Below are 15,484 nucleotides of genomic sequence, written 5' to 3'. Positions count from 1 at the left end.
CTTGGCCGCGACTGACTCCACCCAAATACTGGCCAATTCAGAAATGGTCAAAGAGGTGGAGCATAGTGGAGGTGAGGCTTAGGGGTGATGTGTAGCCAGACACCTTGCAACCTCTATGATGCCTTCACCTTTGACTCAGAGTTGCCACAACCTTTATTAATTTTGCATAATTTAAGGCCTTGATATAATCAATGGAGAAATTAGCTTTAGAAAGCAAAAAGGTTTGTCTACCAGGCTGTAAACATGTTATTTTTATGTTGTGAATTGGGCATTTTAATATGGAAGTCTGGGGATTGACTTATCAGTGACGCAAGCCTCAAGTGGTAATTTGTGGGACTGCAACCCCAGAAGTTGTAGCTTGGTAAAGACTGATTCATATCCTTCCTTTCAGGGAAGCAGCATCTTCACCTTTAGACTCTGTCTCCACCCTACTTCCTGTGCGCTCCTGAGGCCTTGAGCCTTGAGATGCGACAACAGCACCGTGCCTTCACCTCCTTGCCTCAAAGATGGAAGCGGACACCAGAAAAATCTCCTGACGTCTGCCTTACTTCCTTTCCTTGTCCTCACCTTCACTCTTCTCCTTGTGTCCGTGAGCCTCGTTCCCTCTTTCTGCTCCATCCATCTCTTAATGGCCTCCTGCGGTTTCTCTTTCTCCTGTGGTTACTGCCCTGTCCGGCACAGGCAGCCGGGTTTCGGGTTGGGGTGGTAGGACCGTGGGGATGTGACCCTCTTTTTGCTAAAGCCCTACCCAGTGTGGCGGCACAGCTCGCAGTCAACCGCATCAACAGGGACCCCTCGTTGTCCTACGCAACAACGTTTGACTATGCCGTGCTGCAGGTACCACACAACTAACATCATTGTCAGCGTTATTATGTACAGTGTCAAGGTTGGGCATCATCAAAGTTAAGAAAGCTATATAAGCTGACATTAGTTGGTTAGCAATGGTAGAGTTGCTAAGCAGCAAAGTTTATCAGGAACAAAAAGTTATGCAGATTCCATGAAAACCTCACATTAAAGAAACTGCTCAACATTTATGAAGTATTGCTGTTTTTAAAAAAAGTTTGTTTAATATGTCAATGGCTACATGAAATGTAGCTTAGCATAAGGCTGGAAACAAGGGGAAACATCTAACCTGACGACTTTTCCAAAGATATTAAGCTTGTAATGACTATACTCTTTCCATACCCTTTGAAAAGTGGCACAACTTCTATTTCAGCCGGACTGATTGATTGAATGTCTCTCAGGAGCCGTGTGAGACATCAAGGGCACTGGAGGCATTTGTGGGTTTCCACACCAAAGCCTCGGGATACATTGGACCAGCCAACCCAGGCTACTGTGATGCTGCTTCAATGCTGACCAAAGGCTGGAACAAAGTACGTCTGAGGGAATGATATTCTAGAGGGGCAGAATTCCATTTTTCATTTCCTTTTGTAATTTACTTTCATCTTCACAGGCATTGTTTCCTTGGGGTTGCATTGGCCATGAGCTGGACGATGTTCGGAGCCACCCGACATTCGCTCGCTCCATGGCAAGGCCCACCTGGGTACTGCACAGTGTCTTGAGCTACTTTAGGTGGGCCCACATTGGTATCATCTCTTCCTCAGAGGACATATGGGTGGAGACAGCTACCAAGGTTTGAATTTTTCTCTTCCCATGTGTCTCTAAAACAATGAGTTTCTACAGTAGATGCTGTCAAGTTCCATTTGTTTCGCATTTCTCTGTCTCCTCCAGGTGGCGGACTCCTTAAGGAGCCATGGGATGTCAGTCAGATTGGTCAGTTTTATGGAGAACACACCTCACAGCATAAGACGAACTCTATCCAGGGTCCACAAGATGAAAGAAATACGAGGTTTGTACTGATCGCCCTCAGTGGAGCTTCCGTGTATGTGGGTTGTCTTGTCTTTCTTCAAGTTTAAAAGGTTTTTGTGGTAGTTTCTTGATATTATTTATTTTGTTACATCAACCTTTATTTTAGTGTAAAAGAGCCAATGATCAAGCTCAATGTCTTGTCCCAGTTGTGATCCTCTGCATGCACTCGGCACTGATCGGCGGGGCAACCCAGAAGCTCCTTTTGGAGACGGCCTATGACATGCAGATGATCGACGGCTCCCTGGTCTTTGTGCCCTATGACGCCTTGCTCTACAGCCTGCCCTATCACAACATCACCTACCCGGCTCTAAAGAGCAACAGCAAGCTACTACGCGCCTACGACTCCGTGCTGACCGTTACCATTGACTCCCCCAAGGTGTCGTTCTATGAAGCCTACAGAGAGGCCATGGAGAGGGGAGAGGTGGCGAGAACTCTGAAGCCACAGCAGGTGAAACAAAGGTTTATATTTCTGTATTTTTGAGTCTTCCTTGAGCAAGGCAGCCAAAGCTGACATCTCTGTATGTGTTGCAGGTGTCTCCTCTGTTCGGTACCATCTACAACTCTGTTATGTTCATGGCGCATGCAGTGCATCGTGTACAGAAGTCCAGGGAGTGGATGTCAGGAGGAAACCTGGCACGACACACCCGGAACCTGGACTTCCAGGTATATCCATTTTGTGACATCCAAAGGAAACAAAATAAAACTTCATAAACTTACACAACATTAACCCTAACCCTAACCCTAACCCTAAGGAGTAGACATCTCCTGATTGTATTTTCCAACATTTAAATCATTCAAAATAAATGTGCAAACCCTTTTGTTTTTTGTTTTCTCTTCCTTTGTCTCTTCCTTAAAGTCTATAAAAAGAACAGTTCTAGACACATTCATGTTTCATGTTGCAGGGCTTTAGCCATCCCATCAAAACCAGTGATGCTGGAGCAGGTCAGCTGAACTATCTCATACTGGACACTGATGGATTGTCCTGGGAATTGAAGCCAACGTACAGGTATGTAAGTGCTGAGATCCAGTGTTCAGTGTTTCATCATGTGATACAAGCAAATGAATAAATTATTAATGGCATACAAAGTGACCCTTGGAGGCGGTTGGACAGTCAAAGAAGGCAGCTCACTCAGAATGAACCACTGATCTAACCGATTAATGACAGGATTGACATGGAGATTGGGATGGTTCGTTTCTTGGGTCAAGACATCCACTTCCCTCGAGGGTATGGACCCAGGAAGGATTCCTCCTGTTGGTTTACTCCTGGAGTTATCTGCTCAGGGGGTGAGGACCAAACACACACAGATAATATGCAGAATATAACATGCATCCATGATTTCGGGATGTTAACTTTCATCGTTAGGACATTTAGCAATGATCAAATCAGCTAGCTTGCTTGTTTTTCCTTTGTCCTAACAGTCCTTTGCTGACAAAGGAAGTCTCCTTTATCTGTTCCAGGTGTGGATCTGTTCTCCACCATCAGCATGTTTGTCGGGGGGGTTGTCACCTTGTTTCTTGCTTTGCCTCTCAGTTACTTCATCAGGTACAAAGTCAGCAGGAACTGTGTTAAACCATGTTGTTGGGATGTTTCTGTAAAGTTCTTTCCGGGTAAAATAACTTATCATCACACATGTGGAAGATATTCCTGTTAAGTAATTGGTGAGCTGCAGAACTGTTAACTACCTCCTTTTTCTCTTGTTGCCTAGGCGACGCATCAGTCAGATTCGACTGGTTAAAGGTCCCGACAAAATCTTGCTGACTCTGGATGATGTCACGTTTATAAATCCATCACTTAGCAACAAGGTGAGCTTCTGTCCATCATCTTGTTAGTTTTACTTTAACATCCGATAGCTGGTATCGACAGTAATAGTGATCTATCCACAGACTGACACTCCTCTATGTTACTGAGGAAACTAGAAACTATTTCCTCTTCACAGAAGCTGAGTCTGGATGACAGCAGGGCCAGCGGCATGAGGAGTGTCTCTGAACGCAGTGTCACCTCGCCTGTCTCCACCCTATCCCCGGCTACCTACGAAAACTCCAATGTTGTCATTTATGAGGTCAGGCGCTCAGTTTAAGATCTACAGTACAATTAAATCTCATCTCTTCAATTTAAGAACAAAAATTAGAACCCCTCAAATGAAAAGGGTAGCAGTTACTATATGTGGCACCATTAGCTGAGTTTAGTAGTAACTCTAACTTCTGTTTACTGTTTTTGTCCAACAGGGTGACTGGGCGTGGCTGAAAAGACTTCCTTATGGGACATTTAGCAGGATCAACCCCAAAACCAGCGACGTTTTTGAACTGGTACATGCCCTTATTGAGAGACAAAGATTTTATTTTAGTTTAAAGAATATAATATTTATCCCCAAACAGTTTTTATACATAAACTTTTAGCAAAAGTCCAACAGGCAGATTTATGTCTACTAACTGACAATAACTTATTATTACTTACGTATATTGTATGTAGATGACACTCTCTTGTTTGCCAAAACAGAGAACAGAACCGACAGAGTCATATAAATGTATCTTCTTGTCCGGTTGTTGGACCATAATAAAGTAAAATCCCAACTGTTTCTGTTTGCAGATGAAGGACATGCGTCACGAGAACGTCAACCTTTTCCTGGGCTTCTTTCATGACTGTGGCGTGTTTGCTATCGTGACCGAGTTCTGCTCCAGAGGCAGCCTGGAGGACTTGCTCCTGAACGAAGACGTAAAACTCGACTGGATGTTCAAGTCATCTCTGCTGCTTGATCTAATTAAGGTAAGTGGATGGTGCCATGTGTTACTTTTAGGGCGGTCGCTCAAGATAGATCTATATTACACTGATTTGTTTTCTGCCTTAAGGGAATGAAGTATCTCCATCACCGTGGAGTGTCCCACACCCGTCTGAAGTCTCGTAACTGTGTGGTGGACGGGCGTTTTGTCCTCAAGGTCACAGACTACGGCTACAATGAGGTTCTGGAGTCTCAGAGGTTTCCCTATGTTGAACCACCTCCAGAGGGTGAGCCAGATTATGTACCACGATCACATTCTGCAGTGTCTCAACAGAAGCAAACTCAAACTAATCTATGCTTTCCAGAGTTGTTGTGGACAGCTCCAGAGATCCTGAGGAGCGGGCAGCCAGGGCTCCACGGGACCCTACCTGGTGATGTCTACAGCTTTGCCATCATAATGCAGGAGGTGGTGATCAGAGGGCCTCCATTCTGCATGCTGGACCAATCCGATGCAGGCAAGACCAAAGCTTCACAAACAGATATCTTGACTTTTTTCAGACCCCAAACGTTGATTTTGTTAAACTATATATATGAATCAGAGCAAACCTAGCTCCTAGTTGTTCTTCTAAAGTAAAGTATCAGGATGTTAACATGAAACAAGTTTATAGGCATAATGTTTCACTGTGGATTGAAGCGTTTGACCGAAAATTGACATCCCCACACAAGAGCTGATGTTTCTCTGTGTTGCAGAAATAATAGAGAAGCTGCGTAAGCCTCCTCCTCTGTGCCGTCCAGTGGTCAGTCCAGACTACGCTCCACTAGAGTGCATCCAGCTGATGAAACAATGCTGGAACGAGCAACCAGACAAGAGGCCGAGCTTTGACGAGATCTTTGACCAGGTACGATATGTTGAATGGAGTATTAGGTTATTGTTTCTGCTCTTTTGGACAGTTGAGACAGTGTTATTTTTGGGGGGAACGCTTCTCTCAGTTTAAGAACATCAACAAGGGGAAGAAGACCAACATCATAGACTCCATGCTGAGGATGCTGGAGCAGTACTCGTCCAACCTGGAGGAGTTGATCAGAGAGCGAACAGAGGAACTGGAGATAGAGAAACAGAAGACGGAGAAGCTGCTGACACAAATGCTGCCTCCGTAAGTTAGACAAGCTTGTTATAAAACCAAAACATGTAGAGATGTTTTCGAATGCATAAAATAATGATTAATGTCAGCATTTTCTGGCACATTTACACTGCAGGAAATATGTGTGTGATTTCATCTATAAATCTATTGCAATGTCAAAAACCCATGGTACACATCATTGTCTTTCAGCACATTTTAAACTTGTGTCTTCTTTCTTCCCACAGGTCTGTGGCTGAGGCTTTGAAGATAGGCGGGACAGTTGAACCAGAATATTTCGACCACGTGTCCCTCTACTTCAGTGACATTGTTGGCTTCACCACCATCTCAGCCAACAGCGAGCCCATCGAGGTGGTCGACCTCCTCAACGACCTCTACACCATCTTCGACGCCATCATAGGAAATCATGACGTCTACAAGGTGCGTTTGAATCGTTGGTTTGATTCTGTTGAGGTCTCAGACCATGGCATTGTTGCTTATTATTCTCTCTCTCGTTCTGCTGTAGGTGGAGACAATTGGCGATGCTTACATGGTGGCCTCAGGTGTTCCCGTCCCTAATGGCAACCGTCACGCTGCAGAAATAGCCAACATGGCTCTAGACATCCTGAGCGCTGTGGGAACATTCAAAATGAGACACATGCCTGATGTTCCTGTAAGGATACGCATAGGACTGCACACAGGTGAGGAGTGAAGCCATATTTTCTTACTGCTGTGACATCTGTAGTGTATGGTGAAGGGGTAATCCTGCAGTTACTAGGGGTTACATTGGGAAAGTGCTTTGTTAGCGGATCGCTGCCAGCTGGAGTTGGTCTCAGCTCCACTGGACAGGCTGCTGACCAGGAACAAGGCTGAACAGGGCTAAAGACAGACAATGACGCTATGCATCAGTTTTAAAACTGAAAACTTGTTTTAAAGTTGGGTTCTCAAGAAAATGAACTGAAGTCCTCAGAAACAAAGAAAACGTTTTGTGTTACAGGTCCTTGTGTAACAGGTGTAGTAGGTCTCACTATGCCTCGCTACTGTCTGTTTGGAGACACAGTGAATACCGCTTCTCGTATGGAGTCCAGCGGCATGCGTAAGTTAAACACCCGCTACATGCAGGACTGAAAAATCCCTTTGATCCTCCTTTTATGGGTAAAATAGCCAGACCAAAGTGTTTGTCTGTAAAACGAATACTTGACATTCTTGTTCTAATTGTCTTCCTGCCCAACCACCGTGTCCATTCTGTTTGCTGCAGCCTCCAGGATCCATGTCCACCAAAGCACAGTCAAGGTTTTGCGGGAACTAAATCTCGGCTACAAGCTGGAGTTAAGAGGCAGGACAGAAGTTAAGGTACAACCCTTCCACAGATAATCATTACTTCATGGACACATATAAAGGAAATACAATTTCTCACTGTCAGATTGTCTCTCTCTCAGGGGAAAGGAATAGAGGAGACCTACTGGCTTGTAGGTAAAGATGGATTCAACAAACCTCTGCCTGTTCCTCCGGAACTCAAGTCCAAGTAGGAATGAGTGTCCTTTCTCCTCATTTACCTCAACTTTCTGCACCCAGTATTGTCCAACTTCTGAGTCCTGCACTGGTCTATTAAAAATGAACCACATTGTTACTGGTCCAATTATGTTGTCCTTGTACGTATACACCTACTGACTATATTCAAAAATCTCTTGGTACTACCTTACCAACTTCTCCTGGCTGCCTCTAAGAAGAAGTTGTCTATGAATATTAATCCACCTATTGGCTGATCACAACCACTGCAGGACTACAGTATACACTTACAAGTATTTGCACCCCTCCGGCGTTTCTACATTTCAACATAAAACTCAAAACACCAGACAAGTCCTGACAATAGACAAAGAGAATCCAAACAAACCAATGAAACAAAAACATTATACTTGTGTATTACAGTATTACATATCTGTGAGTTGAAAAATTGAAGTTTAAGTTGAGTCCATCTGTTCAGAAGTGTGTCCAATCAGTGTAATGAGACCTAAGTGTCATTCAGGCTGCTGTGCCATCATACTCTTCCAGTCAAAGGAACTTTCTGAGGAGCTCAGAAAATGGCTTGTTGTTTCTCATCAGGCTGGAAAAGTTAACCTTCTCTAAAGAGTTTGGAATCAAGCCAGCGAATTCTAAAACGAAAATGTCAGGACATCTGTCCTTATGCTGAATATTGAGACTAAACTCAAGACAAGAAAAGAAAAATGGTAACGGCAAGATGAACTTGTGAAAGAAATCTTAGTTAAAATTTCTTGATATCTAACCCAAAGACACAACTCGTTGCACAAAAGCAAGCAGAATAAATTGTTTTAGAATGACCAAGTCAAAGTCCTGAAATGTTGTGGAAAGACAAACAGTTCATGTGACAAAACCCACCAACATCTCAGAACTCCAAGCCCCTGTAGATGACTGATCAGCAGTTACCAGAAATGTTTAGCTGCTGTACTGCTGCTCAAGGAAGTCAAACCAGATACATAAATCAGGGGTTTACTTTTGGACCTCACAGATATGAACAAATTATACATTTTCTTGAATAAACATACACAAAGGCGTAATATTTCTGTTTCATTTGTTTGATTGGGTTATTTTTGTCTACTTTCAAGGCTCGAAAAGGTGAAAACTGATGCTATGAGTACATTTTATGTGGAAATGTTCCAAAAGTTCTGAAGGGTGCAAATGTTTTAAAGCGGCACTGTAGATGTGTGTGTGTATGTGTGTGTGTTCTGTGATCATGCTGTTCACTTCGTCTCAACAGGCAAATGGCCCACGGGCTGCAGATGGCCGAGATAGCCCAGTACAAGAAACGGAAAGCCGAGAAACAACAACAGGAACAACTTGCAAAGAAGAAAAACTGAGGTAATGTTATGCATTATAAAAAAATGTATAACATTACTGGCTTGGTTGGGCAACGTGACTCGTCCTTTGGCAAAGTCTGCGGACGAACTGTCTCAAGGTGTCACTGCATTCTGTTTGCATTTAGCTGCATCTTGAACGTGACCCATTCAAAGTTTGGGAAGAAATCTTTGACCACAACAAGACGCAGATGGTCACGAACAAGCTTGGTGCAATGGCTCTTTAAATGTTTCCCATTTTATGGATAAAAAGATAATTATTGTTAGATATCAAGACATTTTAACTAAGATTTCTTTCACAAGTTCATCTTGCCGTTACACCATTTTTCTTTTCTGATTGGTAGTTTCTTGCTGCAGGGGATTAAGGGAAGATTTCTTGTGAGATTTTGAAACGGGGTCATGTCCAAGTGAACTGCGAACAAAAGCGGCGACATCCACAGACGGTTCAGGCGAGGGCTGTGGGGGGGATTTTGTCCATAAAATAATCTTTTTCGTCAATGACAAAACTCAGTTCTTCTACTTTACAAGTTTTCATCCTATCGTCTCGTTGCTTCCTAAAACTTGCTTTTCGTTCGATAGCAGCAATGTGCCAGCACTGACTGAAATGAGCTGAAATGGAAAGTCTGAAATGCCATGGTGCTCTTTAACACATTTTCTGTATTATTGATCCTCTATTATGGCGCTGGATTGTAGGATTGTCAAACCTAAAACCTTTTCTATAGCTATTTAAAAGTCAGTTCTTCGTGGTGACTTATCCAGACCAGCTTTCCATCACTGTTTCCCCCCTTTTTTTTAATCTAAAACCTCTCCATTTACTTTTACTCCAAAACTAAATCCCTGATTCAATGGCATTATAAATACCAGAGGTGATAGTTGTAAGACGTCCTGTTTTTCGGTCATGGCACCTTTAATTTGCTAATGTACCATTCCCTGTTTTTTTGCTTGTTAAAGGAATAGTTCAAGATTTTGAGAAATGGAGGGAGACTCTGGATTCGACTGGCTGAAGATGGACCCTGTGCACTTTTAAAGATGCACCAGCATTGTTAAAAGAAATGGATAATTCTCTACCGTTTGCCTTGACAAAAGAAAACTGTTTGTTGAGTTTCATCTAGAAACCTCATAGCAAGAATCCATCTGCTTCCAGACTGAAAGTGAATCCAAAGCGAAAGCTTGAACTATTCCTCTCCTTCTCGAAAAGGAACAAGGGCCCATCTTCCCATCTAATTTTGTGTTTCCTTCTTCTTCTTCTTCCTCCATCCTTCCTCCCGTTGACTCTCGTCCTCCTCTTCCTACTTGTCCTCCTCCTCCTCCTCCTCTCAGCACCCGTATCAGCATCCTGCCGAGAGAGTCCAAGGACATGAAGCAGGTTTTTCACAAGGCGGTGAAGAAGATCTCTCACGTCCGCGTCGTGACTCAGCTCTACAACCCTGAAGACGACGCCAACGTCATGATGACACACCACTGACTGACCTGCACCTTTACCTGTGCAGAAACTTATCTTTGAACCGCTGCTCATGGGGAGGACTTTTAATTTCCTTCCAAAACTCTGCAGTCAGGAGGAGGCTAGTGAAAGAGTTAGTTCAGATCAGTCACTGTGTGTGTTTGTATGCGCGTGTGTGTGTATTAGTGGCTTGAGGATATGGAGTCGGACGTGGAAGTGTGCGTGGAGGCTGACAAGTGGTGACTCAGCAAAGCCGGGATCTGCAGGAAGGGAACGTCAGCAGCAGTGGAAGGCAAAATAATCTCTCCTTCATTTCCTCCACTTCCACTTCCCTGCCTGGCAAGAAGAGGCAGCAGAGCGGAGGAGGAGACTTGGAGGAGGCTCAGAGGGAATTATTAGAAAAACACAAAATAAGCAAAATTAAGTACTTTAACCACTTCATTTTACTTGTTTTATATTTGTATATATTTATTTTTTGTAGGAACATATTTGGAAAAAAAAAACAATAGAGTGATGACAGGAAGTGACAGAAATCCCTCTAAACTTGACAATTAGAGCTGGTCCCTAGCAGCTTCTTTAAACACTACACCACAGCGTGCCCCAAAAACTGGGACTTTTAGTGTTTCTGTTGGTGGACTAATTCCACACTGCACATGTATGATCTGGCTTAATAGGTTCAGACTAAAAAGCTCAAAGCATAAGCTCTTGACCGACTGATCATGATGGCGGGAATCATCACAATGCCCCAACTATAAGATCTGACCTGATAAGATAAATGTATACATACCCCATAAGATCGGTCAGAGAAGGACTTGATTGCTTCAGGGGCTCTTCTGCTGTGAGGCCTCAAATCTGCCATAAAATTAACCAAAGAAGAAGAAGAAGAAGAAGTTTGCCAACCTTTATGGACAACACTGAGAAGATGTGCAAGATGTTTCTCAGTCTCCGGGAAACTCATCATCTGATGTTTACCCCACATGGAGCAAACATGCTCAGAAAGAATGGATTTATTCCAACTAGAGAGAGACCAATTCATGATTTTCCCTTCTCGGGAGGATTATAGGTCAAGAAAAAGTCCAGACATTGCTCCCATGAGACAGAGGCTATTGTGGTATCTCTTTCTTCAAAGTCAGATCAAATATAGTGCTGAAAATGTTGAGTTTACCTGCCTGTTCTAATCAACGCCCTCCATTTTTTCTAGCAACTATTCTGTTAAATTTTAGCAAACTAAAAAAATAACAAAAAAACAAAAAAACAGTCTGTCATTTGGGTTTAGGTCTGATCTAGCCTGATTCCATGTAGCTGAAGTTATTTTTACATGTACCGTAAACTTTAGGTTCATTTTAAACAGTCTTATTTACTCCACAATTGATGTTGTAGCTTTCCTCTTTGTATACCAGACTGGTGTAAATATACTGTATATGCTCATTCAACACGTCTTGTACTGATACCTAAAAAATAAACCTGGATAAAAAGTTTATAAAACGGTGTCGGGGAAGACAGGCAGTTTTTATCAAACCATTCAACAGTGGCCTCTAGTGGTCAACTAGAGAATATATTGATTTTAAACAGCAGCTGACGCGCTGGACGCTCTGGAGGATTATAGTCTGGATTTGGCAAGCAAAAGCCAGTCGTGTCCTCACAGGGAGACGTTGTAGAGGCCTATGTCCCGAGGGACAAATATCCAAAGTCCTTGTTTCTGCCATCATGGACCAACTGTCCAAATAACACTGTATTAAATAATAAAATAAGCCTTTTGAAGCGTAGAACTCCACCTCGTGTCATTAGTCTCATGCAGAAAAACAGTAGTTATATATATATGATTCCTTTGCAACTTCCTGCAGATGTGTGGTTCATGTTCATTTTAACTGTCATGTGTCAGAGCTATAGAGCCACAGATTATCATATGGCCATCACACATCTAGAGGATTTATAGGGGTTGATGGGAGTTTGTTTGGGGGAAGGAAAGGCTGAGTATAGATTATGGTATAGTGATATAGAGTAAGGAGGAACGTGGATTCAGAAAGATTAGAGGATATTGATGGATAGATAGTCAGATTAGGATTATTTATGTAATGTGATCCGCTGACATGAGACAAGTGTGCAGCAGAGTTTTCTGTCGTACAGTAATATTACTGATTATGGGAGAAGCTTTTTAATTTGGCTCTTTGAGGAATATACAGAAACAGAATGTCACTTAAAATTATTAGTCCAGAAAAACCCACATTCAATTTCTAGTTTATATGATGAAGTGTATGTTTGTGTGTGCATCTTGCAGAAATCTGAGCAACGGTGTGGAAATGTGCAACAAAAAGTTTCAGACAACAAAAAGTGTGACAGAGCCAACAACTTCTGATCTGGTGACAAAGGCAAAAACTTTCAAACTGAATTTAAAACTATGTAAAAAAAGAAGCTATGAGCATTTAAGGGGTTCCCAGAACCAAAATGATTATAGGTAAACACTTAAATCCACATGTCTGCCTATGATATGACTCTGAAATGTGGATTAGTTTGTGGATTTGGGGGAAAAATGAGCAACACTGTGGAAATGTGCGACAAAAACTCAAAAATTACTACTGAAAACTAAAAAAAATCTAAAACCTAAACAATATCATCCTAAATAAGCCATAAAAGGCAAAACATGAACATTTTAGAGATTTCCAGAACACATAACGACATAGAAAAACACTTAAATCTACATTTATTTCTATTTTATGACTGTTTATGTGCAAATAAAGTGCGTAAATGTGCAACAAAAGCATTAAAAATCTCACAACTGGGACACAAAAAATGATTTTACAGGGGCAACTGGGACAGAAAGGCAAAGACTTTTGAGTTAAAATGAGAAAAAGGTGAAAGAAAAGCATAGGAGGGAACTCTTTAACTCAAAAACAACCAAAAGATTATTATCAGAAATAAACGAAAATATGAACAATTTGACTTTAATGAATACCTAAACCCACATTTCTTTATTCCTATATGTGTGTCTTTGTAAATGTTGTAAATACAAAAGCAAATGTAATGTATTATTAATGTACTTCAAGTGTTGGCTGCTGTAATACAGGGTGGAAAGAACAGTGTGTTTCCATAGAGAGCTATTTTGTTCCCCAAAAGAAACCAGTGAATACATGGAAAGGCTTTTTTTTTAAATTAGTTTTTTTGTTTTTTGTTTTTTTGTTTTGTTTTGTTTTTGTTTTTTTGTTGCGTGAGTTTAATTCACCGAAGTTTCTTTAACAAAACAGCATCAAGTCCTGCAGAATGCTGTTGAATATGTTGGACATTTTAACAGTTTGTTCCTCAATAAACTGTTTAAATTGCAACGTCAACAGCAGCAAACAGTGTCGCAACTGTGCTGAAATAACAGGCAGAGTCTGTAACAAAGGGAAGCATGCTTTCCTTTGTGTTTCCTGTGTGTGTATGTGTGTTTCAGCTTTGTTGGCTCCTCTCCTTTGTTGGAGGTACAATAGCAGCCGAGGGTTCACTGCAGGGGATGGTCCTGACCAGCAGAGGGAGCTGTACCCTGGTAACTGTCCATGAAAGGAAGGGAGGCACATGATAAAATGACTTTAATTAGATAATTACACAACACCAGCAGCAAAGTGGAAGCTTTTATGAAACAATAATCAACAATAATCATTTATTATTGTCAGATTTACATTGAACAGCGGCTACCATCCCATGTGTCTGTACAGAAAAGCTAAAAAGACCGGTTTGACAGTGAAATATTCTTTCCTGGGTGTCTGCAGACGTCAGCAACATTAACCAAATAAAGGCCACGATGCAAGAGCAGATTTGCATCATTAAGGCAACACAGTGGCTGCTAGTTTGACTGACACTTAGACGCAGCCAAACACAAAGCTTTTTGTTGTCTCAGGCTTGCTGTCTGTAGATAGACGCCTCTTTAAAGTCGTCACAATAATGACGGGTCAATTGAGCCACTGCATACATAAAATTGATCATATTTTAACCTCAAGTGAGGCGGTTTTGTGGATCTGACATGCTTCCTTGTGAGTGTCAGGACCGAAACAGGGTAAAAGGTGGAAGGCTACATGAGTTCAGTTGTTCTCCCAGCAGCGGAGTTAGAAGGATGAAAGCTTTTGAGGGGGTTTGACTGGTCTCACGCCAGACAGAGGTTAGCAGAACCAGCCTTCCTTTGAAAATCAGCTGATACTTCCCCCGGGAAGCGTTGGGTTGCCCGGTGGCCTGACTGGTAGCTAGCTGTCATTGTGAGAGTGATTGGAGGTTGATAATTTGTCATTTGTCAAAATGCTGTCCGTGTTTTTCCATAACTGGAGGTCAAAGGGATCAAAGCCTGAGAGAGAAAAACTCGATTCATAGAGGGATTAAAGGGCCCTGAAATGACCCTATATTGACCATAAACACAATTTAACATTATGTTTTTTATGTGTGTATACTGTGTCACCTTAAATTACAAACTGCTGAGTTTTTGTTAGCTTACAGTGAGCTCTGAAGAGCCACCAAAGGTTTTATTCATTTTTTAGGAGATTTTTAGAGATGGAGTTATACTATGTCTTAAGAAAATGTTGATATTTCCAACAGCCTCATCCTTTTATTGTCCCTTTACATTTCGTAAATGAAGTTGCCTGACTTACAGCCGATGTTACCACTTGAACGCCAAGCATTTTGTGAACACGACTTTCCATGTCATAACCACAACCTCACGAGTTCCATTTGAAGGCAGCATTAGTTGCTTGCAATCCCCAACCTGAGCACTAGGGGCACTAAATCCCACACACCGTTCCTTTAAGGAAGAATGCTTTAGCAATACTGATTGTTTAAATTATAGGATACTAATTTTGGCAGATTTTAAGAAAACTACAGTAACATTTATGGGTGTTGTTGTCATCCCTGTGAGTATTAAGAAGATATATAGGACAAGGAGCCTAAGCCTAGCTTAGTGCAAAGGTAGGTAGCAATGGAAAAGTGCTAGCCTCCATGAAATGTATGACTTCTGACTCTTCTGGTTTGCTTTACCTACATGTAATTTCTTTGTAGCTAGCAAGTTTTGTTAAGAAGTCTGATAGGAATTTCAGTTTGAGCAAACTGTTGACTGAATGAATAAATATTAAAATGACATTTACACTGAAAATAAATTCTTGACCTTGGAACACTGGTTGACGGAACAAATAGGCTAATGTCAACTTTTACGGCAACAATGACAGCTCAGAAAGATCATGTGACCAACGTTATCTTAACCAAATCCTCCTAGCTATTTGTAATTTTAGAAAAATGATATGCAGCACAAAAGGGCAGAGGTGTACTGTCATAGTCACAAATGTTTTTAGGTCTTTGTCATTTACAGGGACACATTCAGCAGCAGACAGGTGGTCCTATATACAGCTAAGAGTTTAATTCCCACTGGGGCAAGCTGCACATGATCCCACTCATGATACTGAAAGGTGTTTGGGATAAAAGGGTCCAGCAAATTGTTGCATGCAAAGCGTA

General features: G+C 41.9%; 1 protein-coding gene across 1 annotated transcript; it reads left to right on the top strand.

The window, feature by feature from the left end:
- Window positions 1-40: 40 nt before the first annotated feature.
- On the top strand, window positions 41-10,438 carry gc2 (guanylyl cyclase 2). The gene is given in 24 exon segments (XM_084561754.1): window positions 41-837; window positions 1,245-1,373; window positions 1,454-1,633; window positions 1,732-1,849; window positions 2,016-2,317; window positions 2,401-2,532; window positions 2,772-2,933; window positions 2,937-3,005; window positions 3,008-3,022; window positions 3,024-3,153; window positions 3,328-3,477; window positions 3,533-3,672; window positions 3,807-3,929; window positions 4,096-4,176; window positions 4,457-4,633; window positions 4,717-5,101; window positions 5,337-5,485; window positions 5,577-5,740; window positions 5,953-6,145; window positions 6,231-6,405; window positions 6,702-6,800; window positions 6,963-7,057; window positions 7,144-7,229; window positions 9,898-10,438. Coding segments are annotated over 24 exon segments (3,771 nt in total). The 5' UTR covers window positions 41-465; the 3' UTR covers window positions 10,043-10,438.
- The last annotated feature ends 5,046 nt before the right edge of the window (window positions 10,439-15,484 follow it).

Source organism: Chelon labrosus (genome assembly GCF_963514085.1).
Source record: "Chelon labrosus genome assembly, chromosome: 1".
Taxonomy (NCBI): Eukaryota; Metazoa; Chordata; class Actinopteri; order Mugiliformes; family Mugilidae; genus Chelon; species Chelon labrosus.
This window is presented reverse-complemented; position numbering and strand designations above follow the sequence as displayed.